This window comes from Acomys minous (genome assembly GCF_964271855.1).
Source record: "Acomys minous genome assembly, chromosome: 13".
Lineage (NCBI taxonomy): Eukaryota > Metazoa > Chordata > Mammalia > Rodentia > Muridae > Acomys > Acomys minous.
The window spans coordinates 86,452,371-86,466,441 of NC_140495.1; the positions used below are offsets into that span (position 1 = coordinate 86,452,371).

At 36.5% G+C, this 14,071-nt stretch overlaps 1 protein-coding gene across 3 annotated transcripts in view; it reads left to right on the forward strand.

Annotated features, from left to right (window-relative positions):
- Window positions 1–14,071, forward strand: part of LOC311581387 (E3 SUMO-protein ligase RanBP2) — a 65,842-nt gene that overhangs the window by 29,155 nt on the left and 22,616 nt on the right. For 2 of the 3 annotated variants that reach the window (XM_084753558.1, XM_084753557.1), the window contains exons 10-19: window positions 1,314–1,495; window positions 1,578–1,753; window positions 1,880–2,003; window positions 2,535–2,696; window positions 2,922–3,059; window positions 3,136–3,282; window positions 4,585–4,764; window positions 4,857–4,940; window positions 7,715–7,850; window positions 13,615–13,709. In XM_084753558.1, the coding sequence (XP_084609684.1) occupies window positions 1,314–1,495; window positions 1,578–1,753; window positions 1,880–2,003; window positions 2,535–2,696; window positions 2,922–3,059; window positions 3,136–3,282; window positions 4,585–4,764; window positions 4,857–4,940; window positions 7,715–7,850; window positions 13,615–13,709 (1,424 nt within the window). The remainder of the gene's footprint in view (window positions 1–1,313; window positions 1,496–1,577; window positions 1,754–1,879; window positions 2,004–2,534; window positions 2,697–2,921; window positions 3,060–3,135; window positions 3,283–4,584; window positions 4,765–4,856; window positions 4,941–7,714; window positions 7,851–13,614; window positions 13,710–14,071) is intronic. The other variant, XM_084753556.1, reaches the window with a different exon arrangement.

Sequence of the window (14,071 nt, forward strand, 5' to 3'; positions counted from 1 at the left end):
AGAGTGTTAGAGAACTTCATTATTAGACAGTGTATGTTTTAAAATTAATTCCTAAAAGTGAAACTACTAAGGTGGAGAAGTACTTACTATCTTTTCTTGCAAATTGCCAAAATGCTAGCATTTCCATAAAAGTTGGACTTTTTTTTTTACTTCCAGAAGCTCATAAGCTTTTTGGTATTAATTTTTTTGTAGAGGAAAACATGCTTTTTTATTATGCTCATAAGTTAATATAATGGTATCCATTGTTATTTAATGGCTCCTTATTGAAAGGGAAATCTTTTGAACATTTTTTATAAAGCAGATATTATTTACTTGTTGTTGTTATTATTATTTTGTTTTGTTTTGAGACGGGGTTTCTCTGTGTAGCCTTGGCTGTCCTGGAACTTGCTACGTAGACCAGGCTGGCTTCAACCTCAGATCTACCTGTCTCTGCCTCTGGAATGCTGGGATTAAAGGTGTACACCACCAGGCCAAATTTATTGTTTTGGTTTGTTAATAATTTATTTTTATATGCATTGGTGTCTATGAGAGGGTGTCAAATCCTCTGGAAGTAGAGTTACAGACAGTTGTGAGCTGCTGTGTGGGTGCTGGGAATTGAACTCAGGTCCTCTGGGAGAGCAGCAGTACTCTGACTTGCGAGCCATCTCTCCAGTCCGTATTGTTTATTTATTTATTTTAAATATTTACTTTTATGTGTATTAGTGCTCTCTCTGCATATACATCCACAGGCCAGAAGAGGGCATCAGATCACATTCTAGGTGGTTGTGAGCCACAATGTGGTTTCTGGGAATTGATCTCAGGACCTTTGGAAGAGCATCCAGTGTTCTTAAAGTGCTGAGCCATCTCTCCAACCCCCCTATTGTATATTTTTTAAGTTTAATGTTTTTTCCTTTTTTTTTTTTGTTTGTTGAAGAGTCATAATTTTCTCAGATGGCCTGGAAGAAACTTTCTCATAACGTTTCTTACTAAGATTTATAAAGTGTACATGAACATCGTGTCACATACCTTTAATCCCAAAACTTGGGAGGCAAGGTAGGTTGATCTCTTGAGTTCAAGACTGCTGAGTGAGTTTCCAGGACAGACAGGACTATACAGAGAAACCCTGTCTTGAAAAAAAAAAAAAACAAGTCAAACAAAATTTATAAAGTATGAATGCATTCATTAAAAATATGAAAATTTTGCTATTCTGTTTCTCAGTTTAAAAACAGAAAAGCAGTTTGTAACCAAATTTTATGTTAGCTTAATTGTTTTCATAAGCTAAAGACCCAAAGATAATGTTTCTTACATGGTCAGTTTTTGTCTTTCTGTTTCAGGTGCTGTTCGAGCACATAATGGTAGTCTTCAGCACCTTACCTGGCTTGGCTTACAATGGAAGTCACTGCCGACTTTACCAGCAATTCGAAAATGGCTAAAACAGATCTTTCACCATTTGCCTCAGGAAACCTCAAGGCTTGAAACAAATGCACCTGAATCAATATGTATTTTAGATCTTGAAGTAAGCAATGATTATAATTAGTTAAATATTTCAAGGCTTTATAATTTGTTTTTCTAACTTTTTTTTTTTAAAACTAAAACAGGTATTCTTACTTGGAGTTATATATACCAGTCACTTACAATTAAAGGAGAAATGTAATTCTCACCACACTTTCTATCAACCACTGTGTTTGCCGTTTCCTGTGTGCAGACAGCTTTGTACAGAAAGGCAGAAGTCCTGGTGGGATGCAGTCTGCACTCTGATTCACAGAAAGGCAGTGTAAGTAGTAAAACAGTAATAATCCTTTAGCATATGACCTGGACTTCACTAGGGATATAATTACATTCAAATGTATGTAGGTATTGATCTGCATTTCTTTAAAGCAGTTCTGTTAAACTTTTTTAGACCTGGAACCTCAGCAAAATTGCGACTTCTAGTTCAGCGTGAAATAAACACTCTGAGAAGCCAAGAAAAGCACGGCCTTCAACCTGCTCTACTTGTGCACTGGGCACAGCACCTTCAGAAAACAGTGAGTTCGTGACGTGTGTACATTTTTTATAAGAGCATTGCCTTAAACAAAAGTGTTTTTGCACAGTAAAGTTAATGCATTTACACATAGGCAATTAGTAAACTATTGGCTAGTACTGGTGTGTGCTATGTATCAGATTAGATATGGATGTTTAGCTTTTTGACCTAAGTGTTACTTTCTGGGGCAGACTTTGGTTATCTAACAATGGCAGGTTTTGTTGCAGCGGGGTTGAATTATAGAGGAAATGTGGTACAGAATTTCACATAGCCTAAGTTGTCTTTGAACTTGATATATAGCCAAGGATGACCATGAACTACCAATTGCCTTGCCTCTGCATCCCAAGTACCAAGATGACAGTTGTGTGCCACCATACCCACCTTAACAATGGCAACCCTTAAAAAGAGATTGGGCTGTGTCATTAGTAGAGGCAGTTAATAATTTTTTTAAAATTCCATTTAACTTTGATTTGAAATTTTTATCAGTTTCTCTAAACCGTTTATAAAGTTGTGGACTACTGACTTTCTATTTTAGGGCAGCAGTCTTAATTCTTTTTATGATCAACGGGAATACATAGGCAGAAGTGTTCATTATTGGAGGAAAGTTTTACCGTTATTGAAGATGATCAGAAAGAAGAATAGTATTCCTGAACCTATCGATCCCCTGTTTAAACATTTCCATAGTGTGGATATTCAGGTAATAATAAACACTAATGAAGTGATTGCATATGTAATTTATGCACATATAGAAAATAACTCCATAAGTAAATTGTCTAGCTATTTTATGATAGTGTTGCTTTCTAAATCGTGTAGCTTACAAAAAGTATGACTGTAATGAAATGTTAATTTTCTTTAGATAAAGTATAATCTTTGGAAATTTGGGTTTGAAGCAGTTTTACTAACAGTTACCACACATATTTAGGCATCTGAAATTGGTGAATATGAAGAAGATGCACACATAACTTTTGCTATATTGGATGCTGTTAATGGAAATATAGAAGATGCCATGACTGCTTTTGAATCTATTAAAAATGTAGTTTCTTATTGGAATCTTGCACTGGTAAGTGATGTGAGGATTAAATTGAGTTTTGTTTGTTTGCTTGCTTGCTTTGAGAACCTAATTGTATTTTGTATAGATTTTTCACAGGAAAGCAGAAGATATTGAAAATGATTCCCTGTCTCCTGAAGAACAAGAAGAATGCAAAAATTATCTGAGAAAGACTAGGGACTACTTGATAAAGATTTTAGATGACAGTGATTCAAATATTTCTGTGGTTCAGAAAGTAAGTTGCTGGTTGTTGTCTGAAGTTTAGTATTGTTGATAATTGCTCAGGTTTCATATTTTGGCATCTCTTATGTCTCTTATGTTTTAGAGGCTTGTGTGTAGTGGAAATGTCTGAATATTTAGCTTACTTTATCTTAGGATTGGCGTATATTGAAACAACAACAGAAATTGGCATTTGGGGCTGGGAAGATGGCTGTACAAATGTGAGGTTCCATGATTGATTACCCAGCACTCAGGTAAACCTCAGGTGGTCATAACTACTCACCTGTCATCCAAGTACTCAAGAGGTCATGACAGAGATCCTTGAGTAAGCTTGCTAGTTAGACTAGCTGACGCTTCAGGTTAGTGAGAAGCTAGGTTACGCTTCCATATATAAGATAGAGAGTGATCAGGGGAAATATTTAATATCCATACATGTGTGCACATTCCTGCCATGTATGTGAATATCTACACCACACGTGCTTGTCTACATGTGTATGTATTCGCGCGCGCGCACACACACACACACCCACCCACCCACCCCTTTGGTATCCTAGGTGAATACTTGTTTCTAAAATAGACAGTAGTTTGTCATTTTGACATGTTATTAAAATGAACATGATAATGTGAATTTTGCTGAAGTGAAGTCAGAGTATTTTTTTCTTATTTCCTGTGGACTATCTCTCAGCAGTTTCACACTCATGTTGGTTTTATGTTTAAACTTTTTACTGAGCATTTTGTGTTGCTGTTGTTAGATTAGGATTATATTGTCTGGTATGTTTCAATGTCTATATTTCACTCTACTCAAAATACCTTAGAAGAATGGGTAACTTTGTCCTAAGTTTACTTTTTTTTACTACTGTGACTTACAGAGGTAATAAAAACAACTTAGACTTTTATTTTAAAGATTTATTTATTATTATGTATACAGTGCTCTGCCTGCATGTACACTATGCCAGAAGAGGGCATTAGATCACATTGTAGAAGGTTGTGAACCACTATGTGGTTGCTGGGAATTGGACTCAGGACCTCTGGGGGAGCAGCCAGTGCTCATAACCTCTGCGCCATTTGTCCAGCCCTACACCTTAAACTTTAGATCTGTAATGCTAGATGTATAACTGAATGCTAAAATGTGCTGTGGTGCACACATGTCGTCTTCACACTTGAAAGACTGCGTAAGGACTGAGAATTCAGGGATACCCTGGGCTGCCAAGTATGATCCTGTCTGTGTGAAAAATGTAAACAGTTTAATGAAATAGAATCTTTTATTTCTAAGTTATTCTGGAAATTTTTTTCAAACTAAAGCCTTTTTTTTTTTAAGTTGCCTGTTCCCCTTGAGTCTGTAAAAGAGATGCTGAACTCAGTTATGCAGGAACTTGAGGACTACAGTGAAGGAGGTACTCTTTATAGAAATGGTTGCTTGCGAAGTACAGATTTGGAGATAAAACATTCTACACCATCTCCTACAAAATATTCTTTATCACCAAGCAAAAGTTACAAGGCAAGTGGGAAAGAAACAAATTATAATATTGTGACATTGTTTTCTAAATGTTGTAACACTCTTAACATTTGTGTGTATATTTGTATGTTTAGTATTCTCCAAAAACACCACCCCGATGGGCAGAAGATCAAAATTCTTTACTGAAAATGATCTGCCAGCAAGTAGAGGCCATTAAGGTAACCACTTCCTTTGGCTAAATGTAACCTTTTGTGCTAAGATTCTTTCTCTATAATGATTTTCTTTCTTTTTTGTTTTGCTTTGTTTTTCGAGACAGGGTTTCTCTGTGTAACAGCCTTGCTGTCCTGGAACTTGGTGTAGACCAGGCTGGCCTTGAACTCAGAGATCTGCCTGCCTCTTCCTCCTGAGTACTAGGACTAAAGGCGTGCGCCCACTATGCCAGTTTTTTCTTTTCTTTTTAAAAAATTTCTTTACTTTCTTAGAATTGATCAAAATATACTCTTGTTATACTCTATAGAATCAATTATATATCATGTTTTGCATTATATCTTTCCTGGCTCTTAACCATATTTTCTAAATTACTTACACATGAGATGTGAAGCTTTTAAGAAAATCTTTTACCTAAAATACATGATTCCTGGTATCCCACGCAAGTAACTTGTACTACTATGCACTATCATACCGTTTTTTATTGATTCATTGCTCACCGTGGCTGTTGATAAAGTATGTCAAGTTTATCACTAGGAATTGAAAAATTGTCTGAACTTAATCTCTATATAGCTTTGGCTGTCCTAGACTTGCTTTGCAGACTAGGCTGGTCTTGATCTCACAGAGAGCCACCTGCCTCTGCCTTCGGAGGACTGGGATTAAAGGCATGCACCATCATGCCCAGCTAAATACAACTTTTATTTTTATTTTTTTGCTATTGGCTAAGAGCTAAATCATTCCTACACCTATGTTATACTAAGTACAATGTGGTGATTATTATGGTACGTGTAATCAGCAGTATTTGACTTTGGTTGTTATTTGGTTAAATAATAAAGGTTTGAGTTTGTACAGTTATTTTTATGTTCTATAAGCCATGATAACACATTAGAATTTCTTTCAACTTACAGGTTTTAGTCATTCAGCAGTATATTCTGTGGACATGTAATGGAGCATTAGTCTGTGAGCCTGGAAAACCAGGTGCTGCTACACTGAACTTTGAGTCTAGTTACTGTTCTTAAATATATTGATTTCTTTTGTCTGATTAATTTTTTTGTAAGGTTTGAGAATTGTTGAAATCAATTGTTACCACATCTTCTGGTTCTTTAAAAAAATACTTTAAAAAATGTGTACATGCAGGTGGGTACATCTGGAGGCCACAGATACTGACTTCAAGTTGTCTTCTGTTGATTTCCATCTTGTTTTATTTTCACTGAATGTGGAATTCATCAGTAGGCTAAATTGACTGGCCAGTAAGCTCTACTCCTAGTGCTAAGATTTTTGGTTCACACCACCAAGCCTAGCTTTTATGTGTGTACTGGAGTCTGAAGTCTGATCTTCATGCTTATACAGTAGGCACTTTACAGACGGAGTCATAATGCCCCCCTCCGAGTTCTTTTATTATTAACAATTATTATTATATTGTATATAAAGTTTAGAACTCTGGACCAGAAATCCATCATTTCTTCTAATTTTCATTTGCGGATGTGCAGCATCTAGACAGTTGACTAGGTAGATGAGTGGGGTCTATTTTTAACTTGGAATCGAGGTAAGGAAATATTTGAAGCACGTGCATTTGTTTGTTGCTGTGTCTGAAACATTATTTAACTTTTGGCAGTTTTCCTGCCTCACTTTGCTTCGTGCTAGGATTATATATGTGAGCTGCCACTCAAAATGAAGCATTTCTAGAACAAGAAAACACACAAACTAGGTTTTTTGGTTTCTTTTTCTTTCTGATTTTATTTGTTATAAATTGTTTGGATGCCTAGCTAGAGAATTTTAACCTGTTTTCAAAATTGATTTGTCATTTGATACCCAGATACATCTGATTTTTTTTTTATCTCAAGAAAAACAAAACAAAAAAAACAGGTGATGGTGGCACACCATCCCAGCGCTTAGGAGGCAGAGGCAGAATCTCCGCTTTTGAGGTCAGCCTTGTATACATAGTGTGTTCCAGGACAGCCAGGGCTCTACAGAGAAACCCATTTCAAAAGAAAAAAAAAAATGCATTATTAAGTCCCATATTGTAAGAGGAAGTCTTGTAAGTTCTGGGGTTGGATGGGGTGTTGCCATTTAGTAGAGTAGCAGAGATAAGATAGCCGTGTAGAAGGCAGTATGTCTGCCATCTTGTCTGGCAGGAGAGAGTTGGTACAAACAAACAAACAAACAAACAAACAAAAAACATTTTGGAGTCTGTTCTTGATCAGATACTATGTCTGACTATTTGAGGTATGAGGGGTTTTTGTTTTGTTTTTTGGTTTGTTTGTTTGTTTTTACTAATAACATGGTATGGCTAAGAATGTACACATGATAAAATTTTGTTTTCAGTTATTGCTGACTAATTTGTCATTGCCTTGGAAATTCGTTGCGTCCCTCCCATGTGGATAAGAGTGGGTTTCAATGTTGAGTAGTCCAGACAATCCGGAGGACATAGCAATGTGGGGAAAAGACTCTTAGCAGCTAAATAGGTAGCTTGAAGTGCTTGAGGACAGTGATTGTCAGAAAAAGAAGTTTCATTTTAGTTTTTTGAGTAGGTGTTATGGCTGCACTAAATTTTATGAGGGTTTTGTAAGTAAGTATGGAATGAGATATAGGGAGTTAGTTCTTGGGGGACAGAGTTAAAGTGACTGAGCAGACTGTTTTCGGTACTTAGATTCCAGCGGAAAGTATAATCTAAAAGATACTACCAAGCACTTAAATCTAAAATGTTTGTTAAGTGTTTGCTGAGACTGTTTCTAGCATTATATACTTAAATGTTTAACATTCCTTACCTTTTTTTTTTAAATAGAAAGAAATGCAGGAACTGAAGCTAAATAGCAATAACTCTGCGTCCTCTCACCGTTGGACTGCAGAACACTATGGACAGGACCCAGCGCCTGATGGCTATCAGGGCTCGCAAGGTTTTCATGGTGCCCCTCTAACAGGTGAGTTGGCATCGGAACAGCTTCCAGATTCCAATAAAATAATAGTCCTTTCTGAAATTTTCTTTTTTGTAGTACTAAGACTTAAACTTGAAGGGAGCCTTGTGCTTGCTAGATACATGTTCTACCTCTGAGCTATACTCCAGCTCAGCCACCCCACCCCCATATAAATAGGTAACTTGAAAATTTTACTTGTCTGTGGTTTTGTACATGCCTAAACATGCCTACTTGCATGTGGCCAAAACATTATATATAATATACTGAAAATTTATAAATCCAGTCAGAAATAAATCTTACCTAAATCAAAATATATTAAAGCTAAATCTTTTTACATATATCATAGCTAAACTATAAAATGTTTCATAAACTGAAACATGTTAACCAGTATAGTTACGTATTGAGAGGTTCCTCATAAATAACTTAAACCTCTTGGTAGTTAGAGAGACAAGTTAATTCGTTTATTTTGATTGTGAGCCTAGCCTTTAATTGCTGAGACATCTCTTCAGCCCTTATTTTGAAACATGACTATTCACAGGAAAACCCATGATAGGTTGTTCTCTTGCTGTTTATTTATTTACTATTTACTTTATCTATTTATCTGTGTTTTAAAATTATCTTTATAAAACTATGTTTCTTACTTAACCTGGCTATTACATAAATTTACATAAATGAGACTCTTTTATGTGTATTGTTTAATAATAAGCTTCACAACACAGTAACTGAGCAGTTATCACTCTATTCTTAATCCTCTAGGCTAATCTGGTTTCCTCTCAGCGTATGTTCCAGAGATACTTTGCACTGTGTAGCTTTCCTGCCCCAGCTCCTCCTTACCTTACCTGAACCTCTACAGTGGCTCAGCCCCCTGCTTCTCCCGTGCTCAGCGATCAGCTGCAAGCTGCTTTATTGGCAGACCAGGGGACAATGGGCATCAGTGTTTACACAACATTGAGACAGGAGATTGTTAGAACCAAGGATCACAACCAGACAGGAGGGGTACAGAAATCAGCATTTGACTTACACAATAACCTTATGCCTACATCGATGTATCTGTGATGACATAGATCATATGTGTTTCATCATCTGTGATGATGGATGGATGCATGCATGCATAGGTGGATCTATATATCTACCTGCCTACTGAGTTTTACTATGTAGTTCTCAATGGCTGGGAACCCGCTCCATCCTGTCCGTCCATCTGTCTGTCTGTCTGTCTATCTGTCTATCTATTGAGAGTTTTACCATGTAGCTTTGGCTGGCCTGGAACTATGTAGCCCAAGCAGGTCTCAAATCAGAAATTTATTTACCTGCCTCTTCCTCCCAAGTACTGCAATTATAGGCACGCATTCCCACAGCTGGTTGCATAATAAGTTCTTTTTCACATTTAGCTGTATAACTTAACCCCTAAATTCACATAATAACTGTCAGCATTTGTGTATCTGCAGGTAGGTATGGGAATACCACTTTTTACTATGTGAGTAAACGCTAATTAGCCAAGGTTACTAATCGTGTTAATTGTGGGTTGGCTATGTGCAAAAGTACATTTTATATGTAATTTTATCACAGTAACAGGGTTTAAATTCTGTTGGTAAACTTGGTTTTATAGATGAGGAAATAGCTTTAGAAGGGTTTATTCGTTTATCCATTATTACTTACTATATAGCTAGTTACTAATAGATGTGATATTTACACCTGAAGCTCAGAAGCAACTTTCCAGTATGGTGTAGTGCCCCCAGGTGGTCAGAAATAATAATACAAATAGGTTTCTTTTACCTCAGAGATACCAGAAATGGTACTCCTATTTTGAAATTCTAAAATCTGAAATTCCTTAAAACTTGAAATTTTTGAGTCTTGACACAGTGTCATAAAGTGATTGCTGTCAAAATATAGATTCACTGAAAATGCTATGTAAAATTACCAGGTGCAGTGTATGGTGGCAAACATGCCTGTAATCCAGTATTCAAGATGCTGAGGCAGGAAGATCACAAGTCTAAGCCAGCTGGGCCTACATAGTAACGTTGTGTCTCAGAAACAAATCCACAGACCTTCATGATGTGTATTGCAAGAATTAATGAAGCACTAGTGAACTTAGTGTTACTTGGCATTCTGTTCTATCTTTTTATATATATGCAGATATTCTGAAACTTGAAACAGCTTTGGCACCAAAAAGTTGGGACAAAAGATACCTATCTAGGACTTTAATGTATATTGATTATTTTGTTGGTTTATTTTTGACAGCATCTGTGTAGCCGAGGCTAGACGAGAAGAACCCATGGCATAGCTCAAAACTGTTTTCAAATGTGTAATGATGTTCTTATCTCTGCCAGAAGGGTGGGTTTAAAGGTGTGGATGCATCTTGTTTTCTAATTGCTTTCAAACCAGGAAGGTTTGTGTCCTAGTTCATAGAGCCACACTCAAGGACCTTCACTCTGTTCTCTTCTCACGGTGATTCTAAGTGTTAGCAGAGTTTTGTGAAGTTAAACTTAAGTGCCATGTCTTACACAGATAAGTGCGTGTTTAGAGCTCCATCCTTGCCTGCTTAAAACTCCTGGGCATCGTCTGAAGGATCATAGGGGATAGTAGGCTGATGACCTCTAGAGTTTATTAGTTCTTGTGTACAGTGGGTACTTTGGCATCTCTTTGGTGTCATATAAGCAAAAATCTTAATATTCATATAGTCTCATTCTTGGGAAGATGAGGAATTGTGACAGCTAGTACATCCTTGTTTTATAGTTAAGAAAAACTTGAGATGCTTGTTGACAGGCTCATAAGCTTATTGGCAGCTTGCTTTCCCCATATTTTATTTTCTTTTCTTTTTTAGATGTATTTATTTGTTTATTTAGTGTTTATGAGTGCTTTATACCTGGAGGTCAGAAGAAGGCATTATATCACATTATAGATGGTTGTGAGCCGCCATGTGGTTGCTGGGAATTGAACTCAGGACCTCTGGAAGAGCAGGTGGTACTCTTAACCTCTGAGCCATCTGTGTGTGTGTGTGTGTGTGTGTGTGTGTGTGTGTGTGAGTGTGAGTGTGTGTGTGTGTGTCTGTCTTGTTTTTTAAGATGTATTATTATGTATACAGTGTTCTGCCCGCATACATACCTGCAAGCCAGAATAGGGTGTCGGATCACATTATGGATGCTTATAAGCCACCATGTCATTGATGAGAATTGAACTCAGGACTTCTGGAATAGCAGCCCTATTTTCATAGTAGTAAACAATATACAGAAGAGTTCTTGAGTTCTTGGTCTTTTTTTCTTTTCTTTTCTTCTTCTTCTTCTTCTTTTTTTTGAGAGAGAGAGAGAGAGAGAGAGATTGAGAGAGAGATTGAGATTCTCTGTGTAGCCTTAGCTGTCCTGGGCTTACTTTGTAGACCAAGCTGGCCATACACTCACAGAGATCCACCTGCTTCTGCCTCTCATGTGCCTGTATTACAGGCGTGAGCCACCACACCCAGCTGAGTTCTTGTGTTTTAAAATAAGATGCCTAGAAGGGAAAGATATATAAACACAATTGGAAATACTAAACAGTGTAAAGAAGACTAGCAATTAAGTATCCTCTAAAAACAGTCTTTAAATTTTTTAAATTTGGTGTGTGTGTGTGTGTGTGTTTTGTCTGCATGTATCTCTGGTCACCACAGGTAAGCCTAGTGCCAGAGGCCAGAAGATGTTGGATCCTCTGGAACTAGAGTTATAGTTAAGAGCTATCATATGGGTGCAGGGAATCTAACCTGGTGCTTCTGGAAGAGCAGCCAGTGCTTTTACCTGCTGAGCCCTCTCTCCAGCCCCTAAACATGTAGCCATAACATTTTACAACATTCTCCTTTTGACTATTCTTTTTGTATACATCAAATGATTTTATGAGATTGTTACTATTATGTAAATAATTTAGCCTGCTTTTAAATATACTTTAAATTCCTTGAAAACACTGTTATTGACTACATGGTATTTTCTTATATGCAAATAACTGCCAGTATTCTGTTTCTAGTTTGTGATATTCTAAATAATGTTGGACATATTTCTAGGGTTGTTAGTGTCTGTTCTACCTTATTTTTCCATTTATTGTGTTAAAGTTCAAACCTTGAGCCTCCTACATGCTTGACAGTTTGCTACCATTCAGTTGAACTATATCCTTTCTTCTGTTTGTGTGTTTGGTTTGATTTTTCAAGACAGGGTTTCTCTGTGTAGATCAGGCTGTCCTTAAACTCACAGAGATCTGCTTGCCTCTGCCTCCTGAGTCTGGGATTAAAGGCTTGTATGAACTATAATCTTAAATTTTCAGGCATTAAAAATTTTCAGCCTTTGCTTTTTTTTTTTTTTTTTAAAGATTTATTATTATGTGTACAGGGCTCTGCCTGCATGTACACCTGCAAGCCAGAAAAGGGCATCATATCACATTGTAGATGGTTGTGAGCCATCATGTGGTTGCTGGGAATTGAACTCAGGATCTCTGGAAAAGAAGTCAAGTGTTCTTACCTGCTGAGCCATCTCTCCAGCCCCCATCTTTGTAGTTTGTTTGTTTGTTTGTTTTTCGAGACAGGGTTTCGACAAGGTGTAGCCTTGGCTGCCCTGGACTTGCTTTGTAGACCAGGCTAGCCTCGAACTCACAGAGATCAACCTGCCTCTGCCTCCCAAGTGCTGGGATTAAAGGCATACACTACCATGCCCTGCTCATCTTTGTATTCTTAAGACCATACAAAAACCTTTGCTGAGGTGTAAGAACAAAATGTTACCAGTTTTAATATTTTTACATAGTATATGCTCTGTACTTTGTAGTCTCTTCAATTTTTTTCTCTACAATTTATTAATATACTGGCATTTTAAAATTATTTTTATTAAGTTTATAAGAACTTGCAATTTTTGTCCCAGTGACTGACTAGTCACTGATGGAGTTGCTAGTTTAACTGTAGATTAAAAACAAAATTATTTATTTCACTTGAATGTACATATGTACTGTAGGTGTTTAATCCTTGTGCTGTTGTTTTCAAATTTCAAATATATTATTTCTGTGTGTATATCTGTATGTATGTCACAGCTGTGTGGAGGTTAGAAGACAACCTTTTACCTTTACATGTCTTGTAGAAATGAAAGTCATTGCTAGGTTTGTGTGGTAACACCTAAACTTCACCTGAAGAGCCATGGCCATATGCTTACTGTCAGATCCTTTTCATGATTGTATTAGGTCATTTTAAGCTTGAAAACCTCAGTAATAATTTGAGTTCGTGCTCTGCAATCCCATCATCTGGTGGATTTTCAAGGCCTCTCTTAAACTTGAGGCCATCAGATGCATTTTTGATTATTAAATCCTTTGTGACTATTTTATTTCTAAAGTCAAGCAGTTTGATGGTTTTACATCCTGCTGATCTTTGATGGACCATTTACTTTCTTTGATTTCTTCTGAGAGACGATCTCTCATTATGTACCTATGACTGAAACCTTTCTACCTGCCATTTTGAGTGTGGCAATCAAGTGGCATGTGTCACTATGGTCATGTTTGTTAAGCACTTGTTCTTATTGATAATAGCAGTGTTGTTTTTATTCTTTGTCACTTAAGTTTTTTTTGTTTTGTTTTGTTTTTTGTTTTAGCTTTTTATTAATTGCTTTATGGTATACTTTAGTATGTTAGAAATGTAAAGATCAGAATAATTAAGACTTTTTTTGATTTCTATTTTATATTTATAATTCTTGATAGTATTTTAAACTGTAGAATAGAACTTTTAACATTGTTTTCTTTTCTTTTGTTTGTCTGTTTCTTTTTTTCCTTTTTTTAGTTGCAACTACTGGCCCTTCAGTATATTATAGTCAGTCACCTGCCTATAATTCCCAGTATCTTCTCAGACCAGCAGCTAATGTTACTCCTACAAAGGTAACAAAGGAAAAACTTACACATTATAACTATATACATTTTAAATGTTTAGGTTTCTTTGAAAGAAATTGAATGGAGTAGCTTAATATTAGAAGTTATATGACCATTGCAATACAAGCATTTCTTAGTCATCTTATTTTTCTGTTTCAACAGTAAGTTGAAGCATTTGGAGTATTTTAGGTATAAGAGAGTTGGTTGGTTTTGGCCCTTGTATTCTGTTTTGATAGGGATAAGGCTAGTGAATTCTTACTTTACTAGGCTGATGTATTGCCATCCTGTTGACCCAAACTGGGTATTATGATGGTAATTAAAAATGGGGACCTTAAAAACAGAGAGCTGGGGTACATTTAGACCCCCATTTT